Source organism: Haliotis cracherodii, unplaced genomic scaffold, assembly GCF_022045235.1.
Source record: "Haliotis cracherodii isolate W230 unplaced genomic scaffold, xgHalCrac1.p SCAF_1, whole genome shotgun sequence".
In the NCBI taxonomy this organism is placed as follows: domain Eukaryota; kingdom Metazoa; phylum Mollusca; class Gastropoda; order Lepetellida; family Haliotidae; genus Haliotis; species Haliotis cracherodii.
In genome coordinates, this window is record NW_027266264.1 from 59,837,479 (window position 1) to 59,851,836 (window position 14,358).

The following is a 14,358-nucleotide window of genomic DNA, read 5'->3' on the forward strand; positions in this document are numbered from 1 at the left end:
TTATGCAAGGACAGTCAAAGATGACGTCACCAATTTCGTGAAAACCGAGTGAGTGAGTATAGTTTTGCGCCACTGTAAGCAATATTCCAGCAATATCACGGCGGGGGACACCAGAAGTGGGCTTCACACATTGTACCTATGTGGGGAATCGAACCCGGGTCTTCGGCTTGAGTAGCGAACGCCTTAACCACTAATCCACCCGGCCGACCCTGAAAACCACGAGCAGGGGGTTATTCTGTCAAACCAAGTTTCATAATCCAGGAAATGGAGCTTGATATGATGTAGGTGATCGCGGGCATTAATTATCAGTGATGAAGACAGCTTCAAGACGCGCATAAAGTTTGTCTATTTGTTTGTTGTTAACCGCCACGCTTAGCAAAACTCCAGGTACATGATAACAATCAAAGGATTGATATTATGAGCAACTATCCACGCCGTCGGGGTTATGGCCCGCTATCAAACAAGACCACAAGCCTGTCCATCCAGGAGGTCGCTCCTAAGCCCAGGATAGTTTGCTGGGAGCAAATGCTACCCCGGAGTCGCCATTGTTCTATGTCAGACTGATCTGCCGAATGCACTGATTTCTGTTTGAGGCCATATCATTGTTACCTATATCCCGCCCACTAGGCTTACATTCACGTGGATTTAATAAAAGATTAACCCTTCACATTTGATATTAGTTTGATAGATGGGGCAGCATCGTGGTTAAAGTGTTCATTCGTCACGCCGAAGGACCAGTACGATTCGACAAAATAGATAAAATATGTGAAGCCTATTTCTGGTTTTAAGTGATTTTTCGGAATCCATGCTTGTCGTAAGAGGCGACTGACGGGATCGGGTGGTCAGGCTCGCTGACTTGGATGATACATGTCATCGATCCCAATTGCGTAAATCGATGCCCATGATGTTAATCATTGGATTGTCTGGTTCAAATTTGATTATTTACAGACCGCCGTCATATAGCTGGAATATTGCTGAGTGCTGCGGTACACAACACACAAACAAGCTTGATATTGCTGAGATATTGATTAAAGCGGAGTGAAACCTTACTCACTCACTCCTCTTTAAAAAAAAAGAAAATAACCGAAAGAAATATGCTCATATTTATTGCCACCAGATAGACTGATCAACGTTCAGTTCTGGATAACAGTAAGGTGCACGGGATGACCATCAGAACACGCTCCAGCGTGGCCATCGCAACTCTTGATCTCAAAGCCTGAGGTGCCCGGACGGACGAAGACATCAACGTTATGACTGTGACCAGAGTTGGTAGATGTCTTGACGCTGACGGTATGCCCAGCACCGATTGACTCCATCTGTGCAAAGGTGAGGTTAATGGTGTGGGTGTGGTTTCCATGAGCTAAATCTGATGGGCCTACACGGAAGTGGACGCTCGGCTGTGCAATTTTCATGGCGGTCGCATTGGCAACGTGAATTGGGTTCTTCTCAAACGTTGCAGCGTTCTTCTGTACGTTCATAGCGATGTCCTTAAGAGCATCCAGTTCCTTCCAGACGCTCATCCCCTCGCCATGCACTGGCAGAATGGGATAACGAGTCCTCACGGGTCCAAGTCCTGGGATTTTCGGAAGTATGGTGCGGGCACCAGAAGCCATCACCTGTCTTGGTGTTCCCTTTGAGTCCAAAACACCCGCCACACGATGGGCTGAGTTCTGATTATTCAAACCAGCTGGGTCAAAGAACTCTTTAGGCATATGATACCAGTTCATGTTGTTGGAGCCGTCATATGCAGTGGCCTGGGTCAGCCCACCATGCCTGTTGTTAGCGGTGACAGATTTCCCATAGTTGGTGCTGTGATCACCCTTGTATTGGATGTTGTATGGGTTCCAGGTATGGAGAGGGGTCAGGTATATTATCTCAAGGGGTATAGCAGCAGTGTACTGTCTCGTAACGGTGTCGCAATCCGTTTTCTTAGTTGTACGGTTCTTATGACAATCTATAAGAGTCATGCTGGCCACTTCCGGCTGGGTAGTCTGTGCAATGAAGAAAAACGAATCAGCAAATCCCCTGTGGACAACCTTTACTCCCATAGCCCCGTTATCGTCAACCTTGTACCATCTGTGATAGAATGCCGTGTTGAGTGGGGTAAAGTTAGCAAACTTGATTTCATTGACTGTCTCTCCGAGGAAAGCATCGTGAATGACTGCGTCATAGTTGTCTTTGCCTGGGATCTCCTGCATGACCTTGTCCAACAATCCATAGACGTAGGATTGATCGTCGGACTTTTCATTGAGGTCAAACCTGGCTCCTGGACTGTGCCTGTATTCTTCATAAGTCAGGTTGTTGGCCATTCTAACACTCACATCGTCCACCAGCTTGAGGTTCTTCAGTGCGATGTCTTCACTGATAGGGTGGCATGCGACCCTGTAGTTCCATTGGGCGGTATCTATTTTACCATCGACAACGTTCATGACATACCGGGGTAGGTAGGCAAAGTCTTGGGTGCTGCTTTGAATTCCAGAGTACCCTGAAAATCTGTAAAGCAGTTTGAAAACATATTTAATCTTGTTTTATCAGGGATATATCTGAAATATCTAAATTGTGAATTATATTTAATCTGGTTTTATCAGGGAAATATCTGAAGTATCTAAATATATATAAATACCTTACTTATTAAGACATACATGTATTTGTGAAGATGTGATAGTCCTTTTTTACTTACTTTCAATAACATGATACACAGTGGATGATAAGATAAACAGTCAGACATCACAACATTTTCCTTCATTCCGAAACATCTGGTATCATGACAGAATGACATGACTAAATCCAATAGGCTTGAGTATCATGTACAAGTTGGAAATATGATAATGGATATGTATTATAGCTCTCATTAATACTGAACACCAATAGTGAGTGAGTATGATTCTACGCCGCTTTTAGCAATATTCCAGCACTATTACGGCGGGGGACACCTGAAATGGGCTTCACACATTGTACCCATGTGGGGAATCAAACCCGGGTCTTCGGCGTGACGAGCGAACGCTTTAACCGCTCAGCTACCACACCGCCCCCGAACGCCAATAATTACGACGTTGACGTTGTGACGGTGTTAGCTCGACACGCCGGAGGTCACTATTGGATTCCTCACATGGGTGTAAAGCCGATGTCTGGTGTCCCCGCCATGAGAAGGCTGATGTATAACGTAAAGGGAAGTGAACCCCTGCACACTCACACAATCCTGTGACTGTAACATAGGTATTGGTTGACAAAGCGTGACGCACCTGATCTTCTGTAGCATTTCATCCTGTGTCAGGGCATCTAAACGGTGTTTGCCTACTTCGGCAGGCTCATACATCTTTTTCAAATCCCTCATCATGAATCCCTCCAGGTAGCACAGTGCTGGGGTGAAGTGGCTCTTGTATGGTCTGTGGGTTTCATTCTGATTCTGCCAGGCAGAGAACCACTCCCGCATCTCCGCCACCTGTTCCTTAGCGGTGCTGAGACGACTGACGGCGTCGGGGACGGGCGGGAAGGGTACGTCTCTTACTGCATTCATCACCTTCTTGTCGTCCGGCATTTGGAGCTTGTAGTCGTTGTGTCTGAAAATAAGCTGGTTATAATGCAACAAGAATAAAAGTGAATGAGTGAGTGTATTAGTGAGGGAGTGAGGGAGTGAGTGAAGGGCGAATACTTACAGAATTAGTATTGTTATTGCACCACCAGGGGTACACGATTATCTAACTAATCATGAAGCACAAGACTAACTCCGTCGAGTTACGATGACCAATTATATGCAAATAATTCAATATAACCATCCGATAACCACGTAAAATTGAGTTTTAAAAGAGACGCAGCAGACCTATACCCAGAAACCAAACAGAGGAAAACTTTATCACTGGGGTTATGTTCTTGGGGAATAGAACCCCAATTATACTGGAAACAACTAGATCCAAACCTTGTCCTGAAATCGATGCCATTGAGGACAACATCCATTTCCCCAAGTCCCATTGTCCGGTATTGTTCAGGGTGATCATGAATGGCCCCAGCCTGTTGTCCCGAGTGAGACTCTGTGTCATACGGCCTTGGACCGTCCCTTGTGTACCGGATTTGTTTCACACCAGAGTTGTAGCCGCCCCGGATCCGCTCATTGTAGTACAGCTGCTGAAGCATGACCTGTCTAGCAACAGTTTCCATCAATTTCTCAAGGACATCCATCTTTTCATGCATCAGATCTTCAAGTGTCTTCGGTTTCGGGGTTGTCGTGGTGCGACGGGAATGGTGAGCAGCCATTGCAGTGCCCACCAGGCACACCAAAGCGAGTACATGATGAAAGCTCATCTGAAACATATTCAAGAGTTAGGTAGTATGTTATTACATCGCCAGCATCGACAATCCAGAAGTATCGCGGTGAGGGGAGACACAAAGAACTAGCTTCATACACTGTACAAACCAATGCGCTGAAGCGAAACCAGTGTCTTCGTCATGCTGGGCCAACGCTTTAACCACTAGACTACCCTACAGTCCCGTTAAGGATACAGAACGTGTGCGGTCTGATATCCCTTCTGAGGAGCTACGTTATTCCTCGTCTAAAGTGATCCGAGAATAATATTGATTCATCGGCTCTAAAGGGGAGAATGTTTCATTGACGTCAAAGATTATTATTATGTATGTGTATGGTCTAGTTAAGGCATCCCGGGCGACAGGGTAGTCAAGTGGTTAAAACGTTAGCCTCGTTACGCCGAAGACCCGGTTCTCCATTCCCTACAATGTGTGAAGCCCATTTTTGGTTGATGCTTGGAAGACTATAAATCATGTTCCCTAGTTAGGCGTAACGACTGATTGAAACATCGATGCACTTACTTGCCCGTAGGGCAGTGGCAATACATTCGAGTTAAAATACTCATAGCGACAGGACACAAGGCTAGCCTTTTCATAGTTTCGATGAGCCCAACAAAATGAGAAAAAATACATATTTGCACCACCTCTATTAAAATCCTTTGTCATTGGTATTCCGTCGGAAGTGATCAGTAACTTTTCACGTGTATGTTGAATCATAGCTTTATCCCTATCTCCCAAACAAAGATTTTAGGGGTAGTGAACTACGAAGTGTTTAACATTGCTGATTCATAAGTTCTCTACTTACCATTCTGACCACTCTGAATAGCATGCCAATATTTCGCTGTATCTTTATACTTTTCTCTTATCTTGCATGTTATCCGTTAGATTACATTTTGTTATTCTGGTTCAATTTATCACGAAAAGATACCAAGCTGTTGTGCTCGGACAGGGTTATCTCCCCTGTATCTGACTGCAGCCTATCCCGTGGACAAGCTATCTTTGGAAACATGACAACTATGCATTACAATCTGCATGCTCTCAGCTACAGCCTGATATGTAAGACATTCCAAGCAACATGTGGTTAAACCGTAAACTGGAACCCCTTGTCAGGGGTTGTCACATAAATACTGAGCACAGACACACAACTCGCTTGCTTCTGTTCGAGTAATGTCAATGCAGGAGTATTGAGTGTGTTCACGAGCTGGCCAAACTTTCCGGTTGTCCGTTTCAGTGTGATGTCTATACTGGTTAATAAACAACAACAAAATGATGCACAAATAGAATCATTCTGGAAGCAAAGTTGACTTCTCTTTTACGAATAGTAATTGACATTAGTCTAATGCAAAAGGCCCGTAATGAAACAGGTAATTAGCCTCCCCATCTTTGTTGTATTTGTATGTTGTTTAACGATATTCAAACTATTGACGGCGGTCTGTAAATAGTCTGGACCAGACAGTCCAGTGATTGACATAATGGACATCGATCCACGCAATTGGGATACGATGACATGCACCAACCAAGTCAGCGAGCCTGACCACCCGATCCCGTTAGTTGCCTCTTACGATAAGCCTAGTCTCCTGCTACGACAAGCATGGGTTGCTGAAGACCTGTTCTACCCAAATCATCACCAGTCTCTTTGTTGGAACCCCTGAGCACGCGTAGGTTGCTGTAACGACCAGAGACAGACCAGAGGTCATCATCGGGTTGAACACACCATGTACAAGAGAACCAAGGCACTTACACTGACGAATCACCAGTACCTGAGCAAGTGGGGACATGGGTGGCCCAGGCTTCTAAGGCACTGCAATTCGGTGTGCAGCGTTCGGTCCCCAAGGTATGCCAGGATCCAAAAATCGTAATCTCAAATCCCTTATCCGTGCTGATTATGACACTGGGGTGGTCATTAGTCTGGCATTTTTCGATGAACTGCCAATTTCTGGTACACTCAAATAATATACTGAACAAAAAGGTTAGGGATCATGAACAGTTTTTCATATTTTTTTATGAAAGCGTATGATAAGTTTTCAATACAAATATATATATATATCTCAAAACTCATGATCCATAATATTTTTGATTCAGTATAGTATATTTGAACAACGGAATATTCAGAGTCTGTTGTAAAGGATTATTTAGAAATTACTTAATGACACACCGCGATCAACACAAACACAAACCAACAGATATTCAAAATCACACTTCCCCACAAGTCGTTATATAAATGTAATAACCTTATTACGTAAAATCTTAATCTTATTAATTATAAGTGCATAATTGGCATTACCTGCTCTAATGGATATTATCGTTAATATTATCGTTAATATCAGTTAAGCAAGTAAGTATTTATATACAACACAGTAACACCGTGAGAACCGGCCGTGCACTAAATATCAAGCTATGGCCGTCAGGTAATTCGAGCCGGGGCACCTCGTCAACTGGAGCGAATCGTGGGGTAATTGAAATGCATTATTGAGACAATTGTTCCTATCACGCGATGTAACACATCAATAGTCTCCGCTCACATTCATTATCCATGTTCCAAATATGTAGATTGCATCGCTAGGCCATGACCATGGCTAGATAAAGGTAAATACCTAGTAAACACGTATCCATGTTTTGTTGCTACACACAATCGGACGCGCCTGATGTTTTGCGGGATAGGTTAAAATATCTCCTTTTCTCTCACTGCTCGCCGAGATGTGACTTGACGTTCGTTACTGACATGTAAGTACACACATTAGTATGAGTTGTCGGGATTGTTTTAGTGTTACGCATCTTAGTGTGTTTGTGTTCGTAACAGGACAAGACAATTTCGAGGTAAAGACGCGCTCGTGTTGCATTGGAACGTTGCTGGCAGTGTTAATGTTTCCATTCACACAGTCTGTTCATGTTTCCATTCACACAGTCTGTTCATGGCCATTCTGCAGACGTTGCTAACTCTGTTTGGCCTGCACGCCCACCATTACACAATCATGGCGGATACCTACACAGAACCCGTACAGATCCGGGTTTGAACTGATCTTCAGCAATTCATGCTTGTCGTAAGAGGCGACTAACGCGATCGAGTGGTTAGCATTGACTATGTTGATGCCTGTCATCGTATCACAATTACGTTGATTGATGCTCATGATGTCAATCACTGGATTTCCTGGGCCCGACTTGATTATTTACAGACCGCCGTCAATAGCTAGAATATTGCTGCACAACAAACAAATAAACAAACAAACCTGAACAGTGATTTATATGGTATATTTGATAGTGTTTGGTTCAGTCCACAGTGAGACCGTTTTAGTCTGGTATTTGACCAATTCCACAATGCCACTGAATGACTACCGAAACAAAAGGACAGTTACAGTGAAGTTGAAATCTCCTCACGGATACAATATGTCCAATATGTCAAGCCTTTTTCTGGTGTCCCCAGTCCTGATATTGCTGGAATAGGAATAAAAGCGGCCTTAAATTACACTCACTCACTGTGTATTTTCAATGTTAGTTTAACCACAACAATAAATACATACCATTTTAGAAATTTGAACATAAAATTCTGGAAGTGTTACTTGCTTAATAAAACGATCTGTTTCTTTTTCGCTTTACAACAAATGTAATCCTGGAATAAATGATCCATGATGGCTTAAAGAATTGGCGTTCATTGCTCAAATGTAATGTTTGTAGATGCTATGATATATAATCTATGAATTGTGTGATGTACACTGTGACTTTCAGGGTCATGCAGATGTACAAAGACAAAAAATACGAACCTGCCAATTACAATAAGAAGATAACAAACTACGAAAGTAAAATAAAGAAGTACGAGGTGAAGAACTATGATACGATCAAGCAGTATGATACTATAAGAAACTATGACAAGATACGGACGTACGACAAGATTACACCTTATGTGGGTTATAAGGAATACGTACCACCTTGGTCACGTGACAAAGAACCGTACGTAAGAAAACCAGCCAAGCAACCAGAACCTAAACCACAGAAGAAACCAACCGAGGAGGCAGTAGAAACCCTACCAGTGGTATGTATTTGCTATGCATATTCAGTAGGCATCGTTCATCTGGAGTGAGTGAGTGAGTGATGATATTTTATGAGACAGCGAAAGCATGGTGGAAGGTCACCAAAATGTTTCACAAATATATAAGGGGAAGGGGGGTGAAAAAATGACACAGTTCTATATTTTCAGATAAAAATGTATAATTTGCGCAGTATTTACACTGAGCTGTCAAAAAATTATGCAATTTAATAAAGGGGCGGTGGTAGTTGGGGTAGGGTGGGAGGTCATTAAAAAAATGTTAAATGTATTTGGGGGAGGGGGACAGGAAAGATATGTTACTTAAAATGGGGGGAGCGGAGGTGAGCATCAGCAAAATATGATACAGTCCTAAGACCAATCTTAACCCAGAGTAATTGCCTGGGACAATTTATACATATATGTCGATAAAATCTCAGGACATTAAACGACTGGCTTACCAATGCCCTCGCTAAACATAGCGACTCCACAAACAATCAAATCTACCGAGAAATATAGAATATGTCTTCGCAACTACTATCAAGAGCTTCGTTATTTGCCAAAATATAGATAAAATTAAGAAACCTTGATAATCCGAGCATCGAGCTTATATCGAGTTTAATGTAGTTGATGAAAAGCAGACTTAAAATATTATTCAATCAATATAATACAGTACCACTAAGGATTGTGTCGAGGCGAGGTCATAAACGATCTATCTTGACAATATAGTTCGAGTTGACAATGCGATCCTGTGTCTCTCTATGACCCATGTCGGGATTCAGAGTCCCCAGGAACTGTTCCCAGCAACCTATTCTTGTGGTAAGGGGCGACGTAATGGGTCGCTGATGATGATATCAGTTATTGATTTGTATAATCCTGACTCAGTTATTTAAATGCCTCTGTCACAAACTAGTAGTTGGACTATTTTTGAGTGCGATGTTAAAATACAAACAATAACACCCGATAAAGCGAACGCCTGTGTCATAATAATACTACTAGCGGAAACGAGTAAATGTGCTTCATATAAAGTGGTATAAATGTTACGTTATTGAAAAGAACAACATACTTTTTGGTCATTCGCCTTATCAATGTTTTATCGCAACAAATTCATTGACAAAACCTACACCTGATAGCAGGTGAGGTGAGGTGAGGTGAGGTGAGGTGAGGTGAGGTGAGGTGAGGTGAGGTGAAATTGGGTTTAACGTCGCGTCCAAGATTATTGCACTTATATAGCGACGTGCATGCACGTGTGTGTGTTTTTATTGCTGCTTGTACTAGCCCGGACTGATGCCGATTTAAAGTGCTAGCTCACTGAGATACCATGTCGCAGTTTTACATATACGTATACCCCACTCAGACACAGTATACTGACTCCGAGCCGACCAGTCCTTGTTTTAGCCCCTAAATGCCGAGCGCCAGACAGGGTAACATCAAGTACCATCTTTTAACGTCTTTTGGTATGACGCGGCCGGGGACCGAACCCCGGACCTTACGCTCTCCGGGCGAACGCTCTACCACAAAACCACGGAGGCGGCCCTGATAGCAGGATACAGAGCGACATGCCTAAAAGAGGGGTGGTGTAGCAACTCAATTAACAATGCCTATATCGGATGTGACCACCGTCGACATTGATACGGGCGAGGCAGCGGCGATGCATTGAAGGCATCAGGAGGTTGTCCAAACTGAGATAGCGGTACAGGCTGATGATCCTGTCGTAGGCGTTTTCCATCTCATCCAAAACATTTCTAGCGGCGAGAGGTTTGGAGAAACAGTCGGCAACAGCAATGTTTTACTGCCTGAAAAGGTGTTCTACAACAGGTGCAACGTAAATTCACCTCCCTGCAATTTGCACAAAAGGTGGAATCATGATCTCGAACGATGCTGTCCCGGTGACGCACGCTATTCAAATTGCCATCAACAATGATGAATTGTGTTCTTTCACGAGTTGTGATGCCACCCCATATCATTACACTTCTAGCCTTAAACTGACGACGTTGAGTAACGATAAGGTCGTTAAAACGTTCTCCTTGACGCCTGTGGACCCTTGCACGACCATCAGATGGACTCATGTGTGAATAGTATACTGTGCTATATGTGCCTTTTGAAACCCAGATGGTGTTTACACTAAGCTAGGCGTGCCTGACGGTGTCGTGGAAGCAAACTTGGGCGTATCGCTGGACGTCGAGGCCGGATGTTCCCTTAACATATTGCGTACGGTTCTGCCACAAATTGGTCTCAACCCTGGAATACAACTGTTAATGTGGCAGTTTGGTATCGATTCCGTAGGTGCACCAACCGAATGTGGTTTTAGTGTTGACGCGACGTCACATGTGGATGATCGGCACGTGGCAAGTCATGAGTGTTGCCCTCAAAGAGATGATAAAGTGTTTCGATGAACATGGCAGGCCATTTTTTCAGCGCCATTCCTATTTGCAGCATAGCCACGGCGCGTAAACACTGATTCTTAGCAAGCCGTGGCATTGCGTTAGTGATTTTTACGGTCAAACAAATATGTTTTTATGAGCATCTGGTAGCTAACAAATCGTTGTGTGCTGTGCACATTAAAGACACACGCGTATGAGTATCATGTTCCCTACACACACTCAAACATCCACGTACAATTTGTGAAACACGACCTTAATGTCAAGGAGATGTCTTCATGCATGGATATTGAAAGATGCAGTATTTAATTTCAGAATAAGTTTATGTAAAGTGACGGCCAAAAGAAATATTACCACGTTAAAAATGGAATTGCAAAAATGTAAAAACACAAGTTCAAACTAAATCAATGCACAACCCATCGTTCAAACACAACAATGCTCTATGCAAAAAGTAATACACGTCCACGGCACGTTTGTTTTGTAGAAATGCCACGACTGACACCTGAGCAACGCGAGCGGGTCCTGGGTATGATACAGATAGGAGCAACCCATGCCCACATTGATAGGACTTTTGGTTGCTCCGGTGTTACTGTAACTGACGTGATGCAACGTTACAGACCGGGTAGACATCAGACAGGCCGAAGCCATGGTAACTACAGCCCAATGAAGACCGGCACTCGCGTACTTTGCATCTCCGAAATCGATAGGTGATGAGACGTCATCAGCGACGAATGCCTGAGGGCATATGGTTAGTCGACATACAGTGGCCAGGTGATTAGCGGCTCAAGCATTTATGGCTTACATACCTTACAGAGGACAGTTATTGACAGCATCGTCGTCAGAAATTGACATGGGCCCGAACTGTAGGTCTTTGGCAGCAACGTGACTGACAGAGTGTCGTCTTCACCAATGAAAGCCGGTTTTGTCTGTTCAGAGCTGATGGAAACGTGTTTACCGACGAAAAGGAGAGCGAAAGGTGGCATGTTTGCGTTCAGGAGGTCGTGCCGTATGGTGGAGGAGGTGTTATGGTGTCGGGAGGAATTTGTGGACAGGAGAGAACACCACTGGTCATCGTTAGCGGAAATTTGACTGTTCTGTGTTACATGGATGACATTCTTTGTCCGATTGTCCTACCATTTCTACAACAGCTACCACGTTGTGTCCTTTATTGGCACGAAAACGCCAGACCCCATACAGCCCGTATCGTACAGAACTTTCTTTCAGCCAACAACGTCAACGTGTTGCCGTGGCCTGGACGCTCCCCAGACATGTCCCCATAGACAACCTCTGGGATGTCATGGATCGTCGTGTTTGACAGCGAACACATGCTTCAGCCAACCGACAAGAAATGATCCAGGCCCTTCAAAAAGAATGGCGACGTCAACCACGTGACGTCATCGGCATCCTACTTTTTCTATGCGCCAGAGAGTTATTGCGTGTCTTGTAGCAGGGGGTGGTTATACAAACTATTAATGTGACTTGTCACTGAACCTGAGTTTACATGTGTGTGCACTTTATCCATTACGTAGATAGTTTGCTTTTGCTACCCCGACTCAATTCAGGCAACTACAATGGCAATATTTGATGCTCTACACTGTCATTGAATGGTGATTTCGTTGCGGATTTGACCTTTTCCAAACATCTATCTTTTGTGGTTTTATAGTGAGTGGTTTGAAAGTTTCTTTTGATTATATTGAACTTTATATGAAGCACAGTTACTTTTGCCCGTATATAATAGAAAGGTCAGTTGAGTATGTGTACATTATTCTAAGGCATTGTTTCAGAAGAAGAATCCGGACTTTGCATCCCTGGGTTCCATACAGCGATCTCTACAACTATTCCAAGACAGATTTTAGTACAGATTAACCTGCGTTCGCAGTGCACGACAAGGTACACAGGAACTAGTCCTTGACGCAGAAGGTGTGTAGTGTGAGATGTCAAGTATAACTTCAGAAGCTGACTTACGTCACATAGCATGAGGAAGACACTGTAATCATCCGAATCTCAAAAGACAACAAACATATCGTTATGAGTCGAATCTTTACTACAGGTCAAAATGTGCTCATACACTAAAAGCCAACATAATCGTTCCTGACTTCGATCATTGTCAATGTGTAGGTATAAATGCTTATCCGCCAAACAAACATTGTTGTGCCATCGCTTCTGTCCGCGATCCACGTGTTCACGCTGTTCTTCAGATTCGTCTTCCACACGAAAACACCAGGTGGCATCATCCATGCCCTCTACCCACACCTTCTGGTACCCTACAGACTCGTCCTCCACACGATAACACCGGGTGGGCATCACCCATGGTCTCTACCCTCGTCCTTCTGGCATCCTACAGACTCGTCCTCCACACGATAACACCAGGTGGCATCACCCATGCCCTCTTCCCACACCTTCTGGTATCCTACAGACTCGTCCTCCACACGATAACACCAGGTGGCATCACCCATGGTCTCTTCCCACACCCTTCTGGCATCCTACAGACTCGTCTTCCACACGATAACACCAGGTTTCATCACCCATGCCCTCTTCCCACACCTTCTGGTATCCTACAGACTCGTCTTCCACACGATAACACCAGGTTTCATCACCCATGCCCTCTTCCCACACCTTCTGGTATCCTACAGACTCGTCTTCCACACGATAACACCAGGTTTCATCACCCATGCCCTCTTCCCACACCTTCTGGTATCCTACAGACTCGTCTTCCACACGATAACACCAGGTTTCATCACCCATGCCCTCTTCCCACACCTTCTAGTATCCTACAGACTCGTCCTCCACACGATAACACCAGGTTTCATCACCCATGCCCTCTTCCCACACCTTCTGGTATCCTACAGACTCGTCTTCCACACGATAACACCAGGTTTCATCACCCATGCCCTCTACCCTCGTCCTTCTGGCATCCTACAGACTCGTCCTGCACACGATAACACCAGGTGGCATCACCCATGTTCTCTATCTTCGTCCTTCTGGTATCCTACAGACTCGCCCTCCACACGATAACACCAAGTGACATCACCCATGCCCTCTTCCTACACCTTCTGGTATCCTACAGACTCGTCCTGCACACGATAACACCAGGTGGCATCACCCATGCCCTCTACCCTCGTCCTTCTGGCATCCTACAGACTCGTCCTGCACACGATAACACCAGGTGGCATCACCCATGTTGTCTACCCTCGTCCTTCTGGCACCCTACAGACTCGTCCTGCACACGATAACACCAGGTGGCATCACCCATGTTCTCTATCTTCGTCCTTCTGGTATCCTACAGACTCGCCCTCCACACGATAAAACCAAGTGACATCACCCATGCCCTCTTCCCACACCTTCTGGTATCCTACAGACTCGCCCTCCACACGATAACACCAAGTGGCATCACCCATGCCCTCTTCCCTCACCCTTCTAGTATCCTACAGACTCGTCCTCCACACGATAACACCAGATTTCATCACCCATGCCCTCTACCCTCATCATTCTGGTATCCTACAGACTCGTCCTCCACACGATAACACCAGGTTTCATCACCCATGCCTTCTACCCTCATCATTCTGGTATCCTACAGACTCGTCCTCCACACGATAACACCAGATTTCATCACCCATGCCCTCTACCCTCATCATTCTGGTATCCTACTGACTCGTCCTC

The 14,358-nt window shown here is 44.5% G+C and overlaps 1 protein-coding gene across 1 annotated transcript; it reads right to left on the bottom strand.

Annotated features, from left to right (window-relative positions):
• Positions 1–1,090: 1,090 nt before the first annotated feature.
• Positions 1,091–4,308, bottom strand: LOC139455263 (uncharacterized). The gene is made up of 3 exons (XM_071237161.1): positions 3,917–4,308; positions 3,243–3,560; positions 1,091–2,493 (listed from the first exon to the last, which is right to left on the bottom strand). Exons 1-3 carry the CDS (start codon positions 4,306–4,308, stop codon positions 1,134–1,136), a joined length of 2,070 nt encoding a protein of 689 aa, XP_071093262.1. The 3' UTR covers positions 1,091–1,133.
• Positions 4,309–14,358: the final 10,050 nt, after the last annotated feature.